Source organism: Neovison vison, chromosome 3 (genome assembly GCF_020171115.1).
Source record: "Neovison vison isolate M4711 chromosome 3, ASM_NN_V1, whole genome shotgun sequence".
Taxonomy (NCBI): Eukaryota; Metazoa; Chordata; class Mammalia; order Carnivora; family Mustelidae; genus Neogale; species Neogale vison.
Window position 1 is genome coordinate 44,776,846 of NC_058093.1, and position 14,550 is coordinate 44,791,395.

The following is a 14,550-nucleotide window of genomic DNA, read 5'->3' on the forward strand; positions in this document are numbered from 1 at the left end:
TTGCGGGCTACCCGGCTCGGAGGCGCGCCATGGCCCGAAGCCTGCTTGGCCTCCCACGGCACGGCCTCTGGCTGCTCCTAGGTGAGTAGGGCTGGGGTCCCTCGGGGGAGAGGGGTCTCGGGAGGGGGGCCCGGGGGGGCGCGGGAGTGCGCGGAGACACGGGCACCTTTCCCGCGCACGTCCGGGAACGCGCTGCCCCGCACCTGTGCTCCCGGCCCCGCGCCGCGGCCGCTGCGGGTGCAGGCGTCCTGGGGCTCTCGCATGGCGTTGGAGGCACCTCGCAGCCATACCACCGGGACTCGGATTTTCGGCCCACGGGTCCAGAAATCAAATAAAGCTGAGAAGAGGACTGTGTGCCGCACAGTCGACATGTGCCGCAGTGGCTGATTTGCAAACAAACCTCCCTAGGATGCCCTTTGCAAACACGAGACTAGCCTTCGCCCTCGTTTCCACAGGTTTTTTTTTGTTTGTTTGTGAACTTGGCCTTCTGGCTAAGAGAAGTTCAAAGAGGGACTCTTGGTGAGGAGACAGAATATACTCCGCTTTCTGTTTCCAGAGAGTTTATAACTGAAACCCAGTGGCAACAGGACCGTGCACCAGACTTAGCATAATTTACCCTGAAATTATCCTCACGGCTTTCCTGAGGCAAAGCTAAGAAGACTTTCTAAACTCTTTTAGCCACTGATTCATCTCCTGTATGCAGTTACTTAAAAAAAAAAAAAAAATAGGGCACTTAAATGGCAGAATCCAACTGCCACTGGTACTTGTGGGCTTTCCCTGGAACAGGTGATGTGGGTCAGGAACACCTGCACAGGTGCCCCAAGTGCTGGTACTGGTGGAGGGCTGAGGGCTGTGCTGGCTTCCTAGCGGGGTGGCAGCTGGGGGCGTGTGGCTCCTCAGGGGAGATGGCCCAAGGCACCTGGAGGAGCGGGGCTTAGGACCACCTAGCAGCCCTTTGGTGGCCAGTGGCCAAGGAGTCCCTCTGCATAAAACCCTTAGCCTCCACCAGCCTGAAGTGTGATCAGAAGACTGATCTTGCCCCTTAAACTCTTTTGGCTGAAGTTACCTGTAAAGCAAAATCTTGCAGTAGTATTCTCTCCTTTTGTGTTAAGATCCCTTTGGCTTGACATGGAATTTACTGTTTTAATCTCCTAAGAAATGAACATTTTTCTGCTAACAGAGCAGGAAGCTGGGTTGTGTCACCTTTTTTTTTTTTTTTAAACATAACTGACTAAAGAAATGCTCTTTACTGGATTCCAGAAACTGCACCTTCTAAAGACTGTGTAAATAAAAACTCGGGCAGGAGTGCCTATAAAGACCTTCCTTGTTTACTGTGAAAATAACACACGTAATGGTGGAAGTCCAGAGTCCTATAATCTTAACATTAGTCTGAGCGGTCTGGCTAATGTTATAGCTTTATTTTTCCAAATAAACACAACTCTGTGAGGTTATCAGTAAATTAGTGTCATCAGAGCCCAGCAGTAATTAGTAGAATCATGGAGCACACACTGTTTTCTTCCCGAGTTGTAGCAGAAGCCAGATCTCCTTGGCGATGCAGACTGAGCTTCCCAAAATAGCAATATGGAATTTCTTTTTTTTTTTTTTTTTTTAATGTGCTGGTCCATTGGCTCAAGAACTTCTCTGTAACAGTCTTACAATCAAGCTATGGTAAACCTGGGCTTTGTGCATACTCTTATGTTTACAGAAGACCCTGACAGTACCACGTGCATCTTACAAATTTCATATATGGCCACTGAAAGGTTTTCATCCATCAGCAAAGAAGGACGTTTGCAAAGCACCCACGGTTATTCTGTGATGGCCGGGTCCGTTGTCAATTCTGTCTGGCACCCACCTCTGCTCAGGAGCGCTGGCTGACGCTGTCCTGGGAGCCGGGTGTGCCGGCTGCACAGGCACGTGCAAGAATGAGGACATTCTTGCAAGGCGGTTGTATTTGTTGAAATAAGGGACTCCGTATCGGCACAAGTATAACTGGGATGGGCTGGGGCGTCGCAGGAAACGCAGCATATGTGATCAGATCATCGTGCTGGTTTGAATCTGGAGACAGTTCTCACCCCGGAATCCAAAGCTGAAGGATTCTTATTTGTGAATTACCTCCCATGTGTTTGTTTACTGTCCCTGCATTTAACCGCAGGGAGAAGTTTCTGGATTTTTGTGTCCCTTCCATAGGCGCTTGCCTGTCAGTATAGGTCCAGCCAGTCCCAGGCCAGAGCTGTTGAGTGGCACTTATGTCCACATTGGAAGTGGTCGTGAGCAATTCTCCAAGGAAATGTGTTAGGTGGGACCCTTCCAGCAAAGAGCTGCTCTGTTCCTCCTGATTTTTGTCTCCCAGAATGAATCCGTTTCACGGCTTCTCATTAGTTGAAATTTGGATCTGTCAGAGTGTGTGATGAGGTTCCGGGTCATAGTGTGAATTCTACTGAAAACGCGGCACCCCCAAGCATGGAACCCCCAGGCTTGGCTGCCAGCGTCCCCCACCGGTGGGAGCGGAGCCTGCCCTTCCTGGGGGCGCCCCCTGGCAAGGTGAGCTGTCCTCCCTGTGGGCCCCAACTCAGGCCTGTGCACAGGCTTGCCTGAGGGAGGGCAGGGAACCCTGGGGTTAAACCGTCTGTTTGCTGGAGCCAAGGGAAAACCTCTCATCACATCCCTCGTGGGAGCCACGGGCGGGGTTGGGGCGACCAGGACAAGACAGAGACAGAGCTCTCCAGACACCTTTGAGCCACTCAGATGGAGCTCCACCCTGTGACCCCCACCACCTTTACAGGACAGCGGGTGGCAGGCAGTCCTGGGGGCTTGGAAACCTGCCCCAGGACCTCTTGTCCAGTGGGACGCAGGGAAGCTGTCCGGAGGGGCAGTGCTGAGCTGAGAGGAGCGAGCAGGGGTGGGGAGAAGGGGATAGGGGCAGCAGGCAGAGGCGGCCGTGGTGGCTTCACCTGCACCAGTCCCTGTGTTGGCCGGCCTCTGCCCACGGCGTTCCCCGGGGCCAGGGGGAGACAAAGCTGCTGTGGCCTCTTCACCAGTCTTCCCGCCCTCCCTGACAGGGTGACCTCTCGGGCAAGTCCTGTTTCTGGAGAACTCCCTTGTTCTTAGCGAGGAGGGTTATGTCAACAGGGCAGCAACAGGAGGGCTCCCAACCTAAACAAGGCCTCGTTCACGTTCAAATAATGAAGTTACTGTTGTCCATGGAAGATTTTTTTTCCCCCTGAGATTTCTTTGATGTGGAAGGACCCGACTCTCATCATCCCTCGAAGCCCGGGCTGTGAGCAGGGGGTCCCCAGAGGCATGCCGGCCAGGACTCCGCCGGGCGCCGGGGTATCAGGTGCCCCTGGTCTGAACGCCACAGCCAGGTCTGGCTTCCTTTGTTCCTCAAAGGGGACTGCCAGCCTCAGGAAGCCTTCCCTGGCCATCCCTGCCCCCCATCCCTGGGATGGGTGACCCTCCTCCCACTGGGTCACTCACAGGAGCTGGAGCTGGGGTACAGTGGACCCGGCCAGCGCCCACCCGTGCTCTCCTGGGCTTTGCACCCCAGGCCCATGAGGGCCACCAGCAAAGAGTCTCCTGAGCCACACATGCCTGGGAGGGCAAAAGGCAGCAGCTGACCCAAGCAGTTGGGTACTGATGACTCTGCCATAGGGTCACATACTCTGGCCAGTTATCAACGCAAATAAAAGCAAAACCCCATGTCAGGGGGTAAGAGGTCCAGGAAGCAGAATCGCTCAGGCAGAAACCTGGTGACACCAATACCCAAGGCTGGCTTTCTCTTTGCATGTTTATTGCTTCTAGAAGACTCTGTGGGTCTGTTTGTGAGAGGAAAGATGGCTGCTGGCTGGGTAGATGGAAAGATCAGGGAGCTTTGGGGAAAGCACTAAACTATTTCTCCTGGAAACTTCTATCTGTCCTACACACAAGTGGGTTCATGTAGGGTCATGACTGGGAGGGGGTTCTAGTAGGTGGACACCAGGGACATTTGTCAATAGCCCACTGTTGGAGGCTGCCCTCTTCAGCCTGGGACAACCCCTCGGCCCCACAAGAAGGCCCAGCACGAATGTCCATGGAACCGAGGCTGAGAAGCCTTCCTTATAAATAACATCTATGAAGAGTGCTCTTGGCACTAAAGGAAATGAGCCATGGGAGTGGAGCTGGAGATGGGGGCCCTTACCCCGACCCCCGAGCAGTTTAGAAAGAGCACCCCAGTTCCCCAGGATGGTTATGGAAGGGCCCCAAATCTTGGAATTTTCTGGAAGCCTTTATGGCTGAAGCTTGCAGAGAAGAGGGCTTAGAGCAAGGCTGGTGTTGAAGGAGGACCCAGTCAGTCCTGTGGGCTAAGGTAAGATGTTCAGATTTTACCCCAGGGCAGTAGGCAACCCTGGGCCGTGCACTGCCTCCAGTTGGAGGCAGAGGACCAGGGAGTGCTGGTAGGATAGAGGTGAGGGCCGAGGCTTGAGACGGCAGGAGTAAGGGGCCCCAGAGAGTCCCCAAGGTGAGGGACGCACTGTGGGGGTGGGGGTGAGCCACGGGGATACAGGAAGGTATTGGAGGGTAGGGAACTGGAGCTCCATAGCCGGCTCCCCAGGAAAGCACATGGTCCCCAGTTGAATTCAAATGTTGGATAAACAGCAAATTGCTTTGGTGTAAATATGTCGTGGGCAGTATTTACATACTTGTTTATCTGACGCTCACACGGGACTGGGTGTCCTGTGTTTGCTAAACCCAGCAGCCCGCACCCCAGCAGTCGCATCGGGTTAGGTGTCCCCTTGGACACTCAGGGGACAAGGGCAGGCAGGTATCCACGCGAGTCCAGGGCACAGCCGAGAGCTCTGGCCAGGAGAGACATCTGAGGTAGCCTCAGAGTTGGGAAGGTATGAGAGCCACAGACAGAAGGGATGCAGAGGGGGTGCAGGCTGGGGACCAGAAGCCAAGGCGATGGGTGGATAGAGACATGGCTGCTGGGTGCCACAGGGCACTTTGACAGGGCCCATGTCCATGGGCTGCTGGGGAGGGTGGGCCGAGGTGGGGTGCTGTGTGGGCGTGGCCAGCTGGCTCCCCCTGGAAGGGGTGCAAGGGTCAGCCGGAGCACCTGTCCTCCTCAGGCTTCCCTGTGTGCCCTGGTGTTAAATATGCAGACTTCTGGTTCATCTGACGATGTGTCTGCGCTCGCCAAGTACCTGTCGCCATTTGAAGAGCAGTTGCCCTGATTTACCGCCGGATGGGATTAACACCAGGACCGCCTGGTTACCAAGCAGCAGTCAGTGCCTCCACCCTCCGGCAGGAACTCAGTCACTACAGAGGGAAGACTGAGTGGCTCAGTCGGTCGAGCGTCCGATTCTTGATCACAGCTCAGCTGTTGATCTCAGGGTTGTGAGTTCAGGCCCTGCGTTGGGCTCCACGTCGGGCATGGAGCCCACTTGGAAAAAAAACAACAAATGGGTTACTTGCCGCAATTTATTTCTTCCCAGCCGCTGCTGGAGTATAAAGAAGCTCTGTTTTGTGTGTTTGAGGTGTGGCTGGCTGTGTCCCTGAACGTGTTCCTCCACTCCGTGTCCCAGCAACACTGTCTTCTGGCTTTGTTTTCATTCTCCCCCCACCCCCCCTGCCCCCCAACCTTGACTTCTGCAGCAGATCCATAGCTCATCTCAGGAAGGCTGGTCTGGTCACCTCCTCCCAGTTGGGACCATTCATTTTGTTTTCTGCTCCCACTGGGCTGGAGACCCTGCTGCTGGGATGGGCGGGGTAGGTGACAGCAGCTGCCTCCCTTAATTCTCCCTTAATTCTTACTTACTTCTGTCTCTGCCAGGTGGGAGGGGAGGAGGGAGTGAGGATGAGCCTTCTTCCCATGCACAAGGTCTGTTTTTATGATGGGAAGGAAGAATCCTTGAACAGCGGCCTGTGTGCAGCCCCTTGGTGAATGGCGGGATGAGGACACGGGAGGGATGGGGACATAGGTGGAGAGGTCTGCGGCAGGAGTCTCCCTGAGTTTCTGGGACAAATGGAGTCTCCTGGGGCCTGGGAGTCTGAGAACCGATGCTCATTTTGAGTTCTGCTTGTGATCACGGAGTCAGGAGCCTTCGGCGCGTTCCAGGATAGGGCCTGGGTTCTCGTCCCCAAAAACACACGTGAACCTCCGTTCTGGGTTGGGGCGGTTCGCTTGGCGCCAGTGAGAGGTCCCCCGGGAGCCGAGGGGTCGTCGTGTCCACCTGCAGAGGCGTCTGGGTGGGACACTTTCTGGCTGTGAAGATAATGGGGGGCAGGTATCTTTCATGGGTTTCCTATTTCTTAGAGCGGTAAGGTTATTTCACATTTTCTGTGAACTTGTCCATTTTATCCAACACGTAATTATAGGGATAATTATCTTATTGTCCTAACTGTTCTTCATGGACATTCTCCCTTTTCAGCCCAACGCTATGGATAGGTGACTTTGTTTTCGTTGGTCCAAGAGGATGGCTGCGTAGCTCTGTTAGGCATCCTCAAGCCCCACCCCAAAGAACCAGATCTTTTTCCTTCGGTGCCAGATGTGTTCACTTTCGTTCTTCCTGCTTAGCAATGAAATTAGTCCTGTCAATCCTCTGCTTGGCCTCTGGGCTACCTCCTGCGATTTTCTGTCCTCTGGCCATCAGTAATATTTTCTAGAGTTTCTGTGTTTGTGGTTTTAATTTCCTCTCTACCATATTAATTATTTGGAAGCAAGTTTTTTAAAATCCCAGCAGCTCAGGCTCTTTGGATTTTCCCCCGGGATCGCTGCTTCTATTGTGTTGAGCTCAGAGAGTGGGTCACAGACCACCCCTGTGTGCATCAGGGTTCCTTCTTGACCTTACAAGATTTTCCTTCTGTAAATGGCCCAGAAGCCCAGAAGAAGAGCAGGAGGTCTTGGGTGTCCCCTCCAGTCTTCACAGTGAACTCTGTTACCGAGGTGTCCTTGTTGACTTCAGTCTCCCTGCGCTGTCTGTGGCCGAGAGCTGTGGGGAATCTGTGGGGACCTGGGAGGGCTCCCTGGTGGAGAGGCTGTGCTCACTGGGCCGGTGAAGACCATGGGGCACTCATGCACCCAGCCCGGCAGGCCACGTCCTCCACAGCCCCCTCCTTTCTCCTTCCATTTCACTGTTGTATTTTTAATTGTGCTAAAATATATATATAACATAAAACTTACCCTCCCTGCTGTCTGGGGCATGGAGGCCATTCACATCGCTGTAAATGCACCACGGCCATCATCTCCAGAACTTTCCCATCTCCCCGGCCTGTAACTCCCACCAGACTCCCACCCTGGTGAACCTTGGCGCCTCCAGCCCCGACTCCCACCCTTCCACTCTCTGTCTGTGAAGTGGCTGCGAAAGGTACTTGAGGTGAGTAGAACCCGGCGGGATCTGTGTCTTTGTGACTGCTCACGCTCCCAGCCGCTGTGACTAATGCCATGCAGGGCCCAGGTGCGCACGTCCCTGTTGCAGACTGGGTCACAGGGTAGCTCTGTTCACAGTTTCTGGCCACGACTGCCTGCCCACCAGCAACGCGCGGGGGCTCTCGGCACCCTCCCTGATGCTCGTTCTTGTCCGGGTCCTGACGGTGGCCATCCCAACACATTTGAGGTGCCCATCGGTGCTTCGCAGGTGGAACCTGACTTTGTGGGGGATGCCGGTGTGGTGTCTCACTCCCTCCGAACATTGTTCTGCATCACTTAGCGTTTTAGCTTGATCAAGCATCCCATTTTCTCATGGATTCGGGGGACATGGGAACGGGTGCCCCCATGTGCAGCACAGAACAGAGCGGCACTTCAAGGAGGGGAGGGGAAGAGGGGAACAGGTTCTTTAGGCCACAGCAGGGGTGTGTCAGGAGGGTCCCAGTCAGATGATGAGCAGCAAATCTGCCTGATGAAGGCTCCACCGGCGTGAGCTGCTGTTTGAATGGGAAATGAAAGGGTCCGTGGGCCTACGAGGGAACTTCCTCTTTCCCTTGATTGACTGCTCCGAGTGGGGTCGGGAGCGGGAATTCCTCCTGCGGGGGATAGGGAGCATCTCAGGGGCAGACGAGACTGCTGGAGGGGGGTCGGTGTGCTTCAGAGGGGAGCACAGCAGCCACGCGGGGCCAGGCACAGGAGAACCAGAGCTGGCGTGAGGGAGGCAGGAGCAGCTGTTCTGACCAGCAGGAACCCCCCCATCCCCGCACCGGGGGGCCTGGGCATCTAATCCTCTGAAACAGTCGTGTCCAGGGCTTCCTGGTCCTGACCCATCAGTGAGCCCCCGCATAGGGATCTTGGCCTGTGCCGCTGCCCAGCATATTATCAGACCTAGTCCAGATCAGCTTCTTTAACTGGTGAGCTGTGAAAACAAGTTCATAAAATCACAGAAACCTTTTGCCCTCCTGTGACAGCTTCACATGCCCCTGCCGGACGCCTGTGGTCTTGGTGAGGACGATGGGCTTGCGTTTGCATGGCCACACCCCCAGGACTCGGAGGGCCCTGGGCTGGTCTCCACTTGACCTTGCTCTACTGCTCCTCTGCAGGAGGGGTCCTCCCTATGAGGGTGGGGGGTGTCCTTCACCCGCATTCCTTGGGAAGCTGTATACTGCCAGGCTTCGGTGTCACCTGGCCACGTGGCCATCCGTCGCATGGGCCTCCCACCTCTGGAGCAAAACCCCTCTCGACCCTCCGTGGGGAAAATGGCCCCAAGGTGCCTCCCATCGGGGGTCTCAGTGGATGTCAGTCATCCACAGGCCTCGGGGCTGTGGTCTCTGGTGCTGAGGGAGTCGCCCTCACTGTCTCTCCCGTGTGTTCTGAGATGAGCATGCCAAGAGCTGCGTACTGGCTCCTCCACTCCTGGGCTGTGTGTCTCTGGGCAGGTCACTGAACCTCTCTGGGCCCCTCTGACCCAGTCTGTAAAATAAGAGAATAATAATGTGGGCCTGACCAGATGCTAGCGAGGACTGAGTGAGCGAATGCCTGTGGAGGGCTTAGTACAGACTCAGGCCACGTGAGGTGTGGTTGTCACCCTAGGGCGGACATCCCGGGCAGGCAGTGGTGGGAGGGGAAGCAGGGAGTCCTCCAGAGGTGGGGGGGACCAACCTAGAGCCAGATCTACATTTTATCTGTTGACACCCAACTTGCTTCCAAAAAGAACACAGATGGGGCCTCCAGACAGAGACATAGGTGTCCCAAGATGCCTGCCCATGACATGGTGTCATGGAGCACTGGGAGAGACAGGAGGAAGAGTATCTCAGAGGAGAGAAGGGAAAACCATCTCAGGAGACCCTGGCTGAGGAAAGGGTGAGGCCCGACCCACGTGGGGCTTTCCAGAAGGCAGAAGAGTCCTGAGAAGTGAAGGGGGTTGTCACAGGGCAGGATCGAGACGCCTCCCCACACATTCACTTCTTCACTTCTGGTGCCGTCAGGCCCCATACTGCCAGAAGCCTGGGGGGCAGGCGCTATGTCCGGGTGAGATGCAGGCCCCAGGGTCCTGCGGTTGGCGGCTCAGGACAGGCTCTTGCTGGCAGTTACGATGGGGTCAGAGCAGGGCTGTGTGCTGGGCAGGGCCAAGGATGTGATAGCTCCTGGGGCCTTGAGGGCTGAGTAGGACTTTTCACCAGGCACACAAGAATTTTAATCTTTTCAGTTTGTTGTTGTTGTTTTGTTTTTATTTTCCCGAAAAGGCTGAGGACAGTTGAGGGCAACATGTTCAAACCGAATTCTGGGTACGTCGTGTCCTGGGGCACTTGGTGACAGCCTGGGCATGTCTCTTCCTGGGGATGTGGGTCCCCGGGGGATAGAATCAGGGGAGTCCTGGAAGCGGGCGGGTCTCTCCCCACCGGGCCTGTGAGCAAGAAATGATTCATAGCCACCCCGAGAACCGGCTGAGCGAGGGCTTTTCTGACAGCTCTTGGCAGATCTGCAGAGAGCAAAGAGATCACATTTCATCAGTTATATGCTTGTTTAACCTGTGGAAAATATAAAGGAGCATGAGGGAAAAAAACCAAGATCTTCTAGAACCACACGGCTCAGAGATCCTGGCATTTCCTTTGCGTTTACTATGTAAAGCAGCATCACTGAAGTCTGATGGACACAGAATAAACGGATTGTATTTAACGTTCACAGTTTGGACGGTTCTGGCATTTGTTAACACCTTCGTGGACCCAAGACTGAGCATATATCCCCCTCACCCCTGAAAGTCCTGACCTTTGTCATCTCCCCCTCCTGCCCCTCCCCATGTCTCTCCTCATGTCCCTCCCCATTACTCCTGCTGGCCACCAGGGTCCAGCCTCGAGTGTCCCGTGAGTTGCTAAGTGTGGCTCGTGCTGAAAGTAGCCCGCAGAGGTGGGCTGCTTGTTCTGAGGTAGGAGGGCTTCTGGGAACAGCACATCCTATGGAACACAGTCCCGGTGGCCCACCTGGAACAGGAGGTTCCCACTTCACAGTCTGAGGGGTGAGGGAGCCTGTCCACGCCCCAGGCCAAGCCGTCTCTGTCTGAGATCTCTGGAGACCCCTCCCCCAGCTCATGGGTACCTCAACTTGACATGGGGAGCTCGACTTGGCCCCCAGCTATTCCCCTTTCCACAGCCCAGCAACCCCCCATGACCCCTACTGTCCCGGACCCCAGGGTTCAGGACAGTGCAGGGTCTAGGCTTCTCTGTCTGCAGATAGACCCTTCCTGCCGGGCGAGCAGGCACAGACCAAGGACCCATAAAACAGGACCCATCAGGTTCACACTTCTGGGTCGCTCATTGCTCATTTGAAAACCCAAACCAAGGGACTCCATGGGATGGTCCTGCTCCCTGCCAGGAACCCGCCCGCGCCGTCTTTGTGGCCCCTGGTCCCTTTGCCCTGAGAGGTCTGCAGCCTCTGTGCGGCCTCCTGTCCGGTGTTTTTCCGCTGTGGAGAGAGGGAGCTGTTGCTTTGAACTCTCCCTAAAAGGACACCTAATTCCTAAATAACGCCCATGCCAAGGAAAGTTCCTGCGCGAACATGCCGAGGACGGAACACAGGCTGCTCGCGGCCCCCACATGCGGCCTTTTAAAGACCCAACTTACGTACGAGGGATGACACTGGCAGCCAGGCAGGAATGGGACCCATTTGGCCCACACAACTGGTTTTAAAACTTTTGGTAGTTCTAGTCAGTACTGTCATTCCAATGAAAGAAATCCCACAAGGCTGGTTTAAGAAAAACATTAAGCGCCATTCTCCAGTACCTAAAAAATGAACCTGGTTTCCAGATTCTCCCAGACAGCCCACCCCAGCTGGTCCCCACTGTGGAATGGCCCAAGGCTCAGAGCTCCCCCAGGACAGGAGCAAAGGGCAGGGTGTGTGTGGGGAGGGGTCTTTGAGCCCAGAGAGCCAGGTCCTAACCTGGGGAGGCAGCAGGTGTCTCACAGAGAGGTGGGGAGCGGCAGCATCCAGGGGACTAGCCCAGAGGCCAGCCAGGGTCAAGGCCATGGGGAGGCTTGTGCAGTGGGGGTAGCGCCCTGGAGTCTGGCATCACTGCTGGACCAACCAGACTGGGCCGGCCAGGGGAGGTGGGGCCGGAGGGCTGTTCTCTGTAGCCCACGGGACAACAGGAGATGGGCCTGAATGTACCCAGGCGGGACACCACAACAAGAGGGACTGTAGGCTGAGGACGTGTCCCTGCACTGTACTCTCTGCTGCGGACGCCCCGCGGGGGAGGTGACACCCTTTACCCCCTGGGATGATCTCTGCCCCTCCTGCTGTGAGCCCCTAGAGTCCTTTGGTGCTCACATGAGCCCACGTGGTTTCTGTTGCCAGAGCATCCTGACTGATAGTGACGATCGTCCTCATCCACCCTGAGTCTGACCATTCCAGAGCAGGAGAGGAGCCAACAGTGGGAAGCGCCCTTGCTCCACTCCCACGCAGAACGTCTGTGACATTCTGCTGGGGTCAGTGACGCAACATGGGATGATAGGAACGTGCAGAGCAGCTGCGTGCCAGGGAGGGTACACACGCATGTTGGAAAGGCTGGTGGAGGAGAGGCGGCCAACATTGTTCTGAGAAGAGGAAACCGCTCTAGCCCCTGAGTGAGGCTGAGGACGTGGATGGGGGGTGGGGGACTCTGGGGTAAGCGGCTGGGACCCCTCGGAGGAGGAGGAGGTAATGGCCACAGACAAGCCACATTCAGGCCTGGCGTTGTCTGGGGAAGGCTGTTCTTAGCAGGGAGACAGGCACGTGCTTGGGGCAGAGAGGCAGTGGGGATGAACAGAGGGGTGACCCTTGGAAGGAAGTTGGGATGGGCAACTTGGGACTCCTCCCATGAGTAGGTGTCTGAGCCCTCCCCCACCCCCGAGCTCCCTTTGAGCCCCAGCACTGTGCCTGTCCACAGCAGGCAGACTTTCGAGTCACTCCTTCCCTGAGCCTGCCCGGACAACACTAGGGGTCAGCCACAGCTGGTCCTTGGGGCGCACCGCCCCGTGCCCATGTGGGCTCCATGGGACACACACCTGGGCTGTCGGGAAGTAGCAAGAAGGAGGGTGGGTATGTGGCCCCTGAGGCCAGGGGAGCCGTCTGGCTCCCAGGCCCCCAAGAGATCCTGAAGGGCCCCAGAGATGTGCTCTGCCCTCCCAGCCTCCTCTGCTGCATCCTCTGGGATGGGGGAGGAGGGTGCTCCCTCCACGATGTCGAGGGATGGGTCACCTCGCCCGCCTGTAGGTCGTCACCTCGGGAGAACTTCCAAGAAGCTTTCCCCACTTGCCAGCCTTTCTTCACCCTCCCCACCTGCCCCTTCTCCCTAGCTTCTCAGGCCAAAAGCCCAGGAGCCTTCCAGGTGCCCTGCCAGCCTCAGCGGGACCCATCCCCTGGGGACGCCCTGCAGTGCGGTGGGCACAGGGTGGGCTGGGCCTCCCCTCTACCTCCGTGTGTCATGGGGTTTGCTGTGTGTTTTGTCTGGGTTTCTCTTTTTCTTTCGTTGTGGTGGCTTCAGCTGCCCTGTGCAGGTGTGTGCCGCCGGGACTGTGTCCCTTCCTTAGTTCAACGAATTCGTTTTCCCTCCCAAGCTCATCTCATGTCCCGGTGGGATCGGTGGGCCTCGGGGCCTTCATGAAAATCCTCTGAAAGCCCGCAGAGCCCCCAGCCACTGCTGGGGTTCCCCCACTCTCTTTCTGGAACCCCCAGGCTATCAGTTCCCTTGGACTGCAGTCCTTCTCTGACTGTGAGGCACAGCGTGTGGTTGCATGCTTGGGGCTGGCCACCTGTCCCCTTCCTGAGAGCTGCCATTTCCCTGAGGGGACAGCTCTTGCCCATTTGTGACATCTTGGCCTGTCTTCCAGAAACACAGGGTCTGACCAGACATGGGCCTGCTGCCTAGCCTCCGTCAGTCCCGCACCACCTCCCTCTCCGGGGGCTCTGGGAGGGCACGGGGAGGATACACCTGAGGGCAACTTCAGAGCTTTGTGGTCAGTGCTCCCCCGCAGGTGGCCTCTGACTGGCCTGCCCTCCAGGTCCTCAGTGTCAGGCTGCCCTTGTGTTGAAGCCTGCCAGTCGGCTCTGTTACCTGTAACTGAGACTGTACTTTATCTCTTCCTCTTCCGATTTGGCACTTTACGTTGTGAGCCAGTTGTCACCTCCACCCCATCCAGGGCTTTGGCTTCCCATTCAACACTCCATTCTGGCACGGTTATGGGCTGGATCAGAGCCCTGGTCTGCCATGTGTGGAATTCATTCATCCTCCCACTCACCCATCCATTTACCTACCATCCATCCATTCCTCCAGTCATCCATCCATCCATCCGTCCATCTCTCCAGTCATCCATACATCCATCCATCCACCCATCCATCCAGTCATCTATCCATCCATCCTTCCATCCATCCATCCAACCACCCATCCATCCAGTCATCCATCCATCCATCCATCCACCCATCCATCCAGTCATCTATCCATACATCCCTCCATCCATCCATCCCTCTAGTCATCCATCCATCCATCCATCCAGTCATCCATCCATCCATCCATCCATCCATCCCTCCATTCCTTCATCCACCCACCCACCCATGCACCCTCCCTTCTGTGCACCTACTTATCTACCCATCCACCTACCCACTTGCCCTCCAGTAACTAGCCATCGAGCCCCCAGGAGTTGCATTCTAGAATGGCACTTCACAGCCTGCTCCTTCATCGTCTGCCCTCTCCCCAGGTCTGCAGCAAAAGATAGGTCAGGCCCTCCACTGCACTGCCCAGCTCCTTGTCTAGCCCTCAGCCTCTTGGGACTGGGAATTGTTTGAGTGTGGGTCCTAAGGCAGGTGAGACAAATTCAGTCAAGCCTATACCTCTTCTGGGCTGGGAACTTAGGCCTGCTTCTGTACCCCAAAGCCTCTGTTTCCCCATCTAGTAAGTTCATGATCACAGTAGGACCTGCCTGCAAGATCTGAGTACATGTAGAGAGCTTTGAGCAGGCTCATGTATTGTAGGGGCTGGAGTACCAGTTCCTCCGCATTTTGCTCCTGGAAGATGGAGTCACATGGAGGGTGGGCAAGAGTCTGAGGGTCCGTGGGACAAGCCCACTCACATACACACCACCTTCTAGGCCGTGTTTCAGAGTCAGACCCCAGAG

The 14,550-nt window shown here is 56.1% G+C and overlaps 1 protein-coding gene across 1 annotated transcript in view; it reads left to right on the forward strand.

The window, feature by feature from the left end:
* RAMP1 (receptor activity modifying protein 1) overlaps nt 1-14,550 on the forward strand; it is a 42,154-nt gene continuing 27,604 nt past the window's right edge. Inside the window, exon 1 of the mRNA XM_044240897.1 lies at nt 1-81. Coding sequence (XP_044096832.1) covers nt 30-81 — 52 coding nt within the window. The 5' untranslated portion in view covers nt 1-29. The remainder of the gene's footprint in view (nt 82-14,550) is intronic.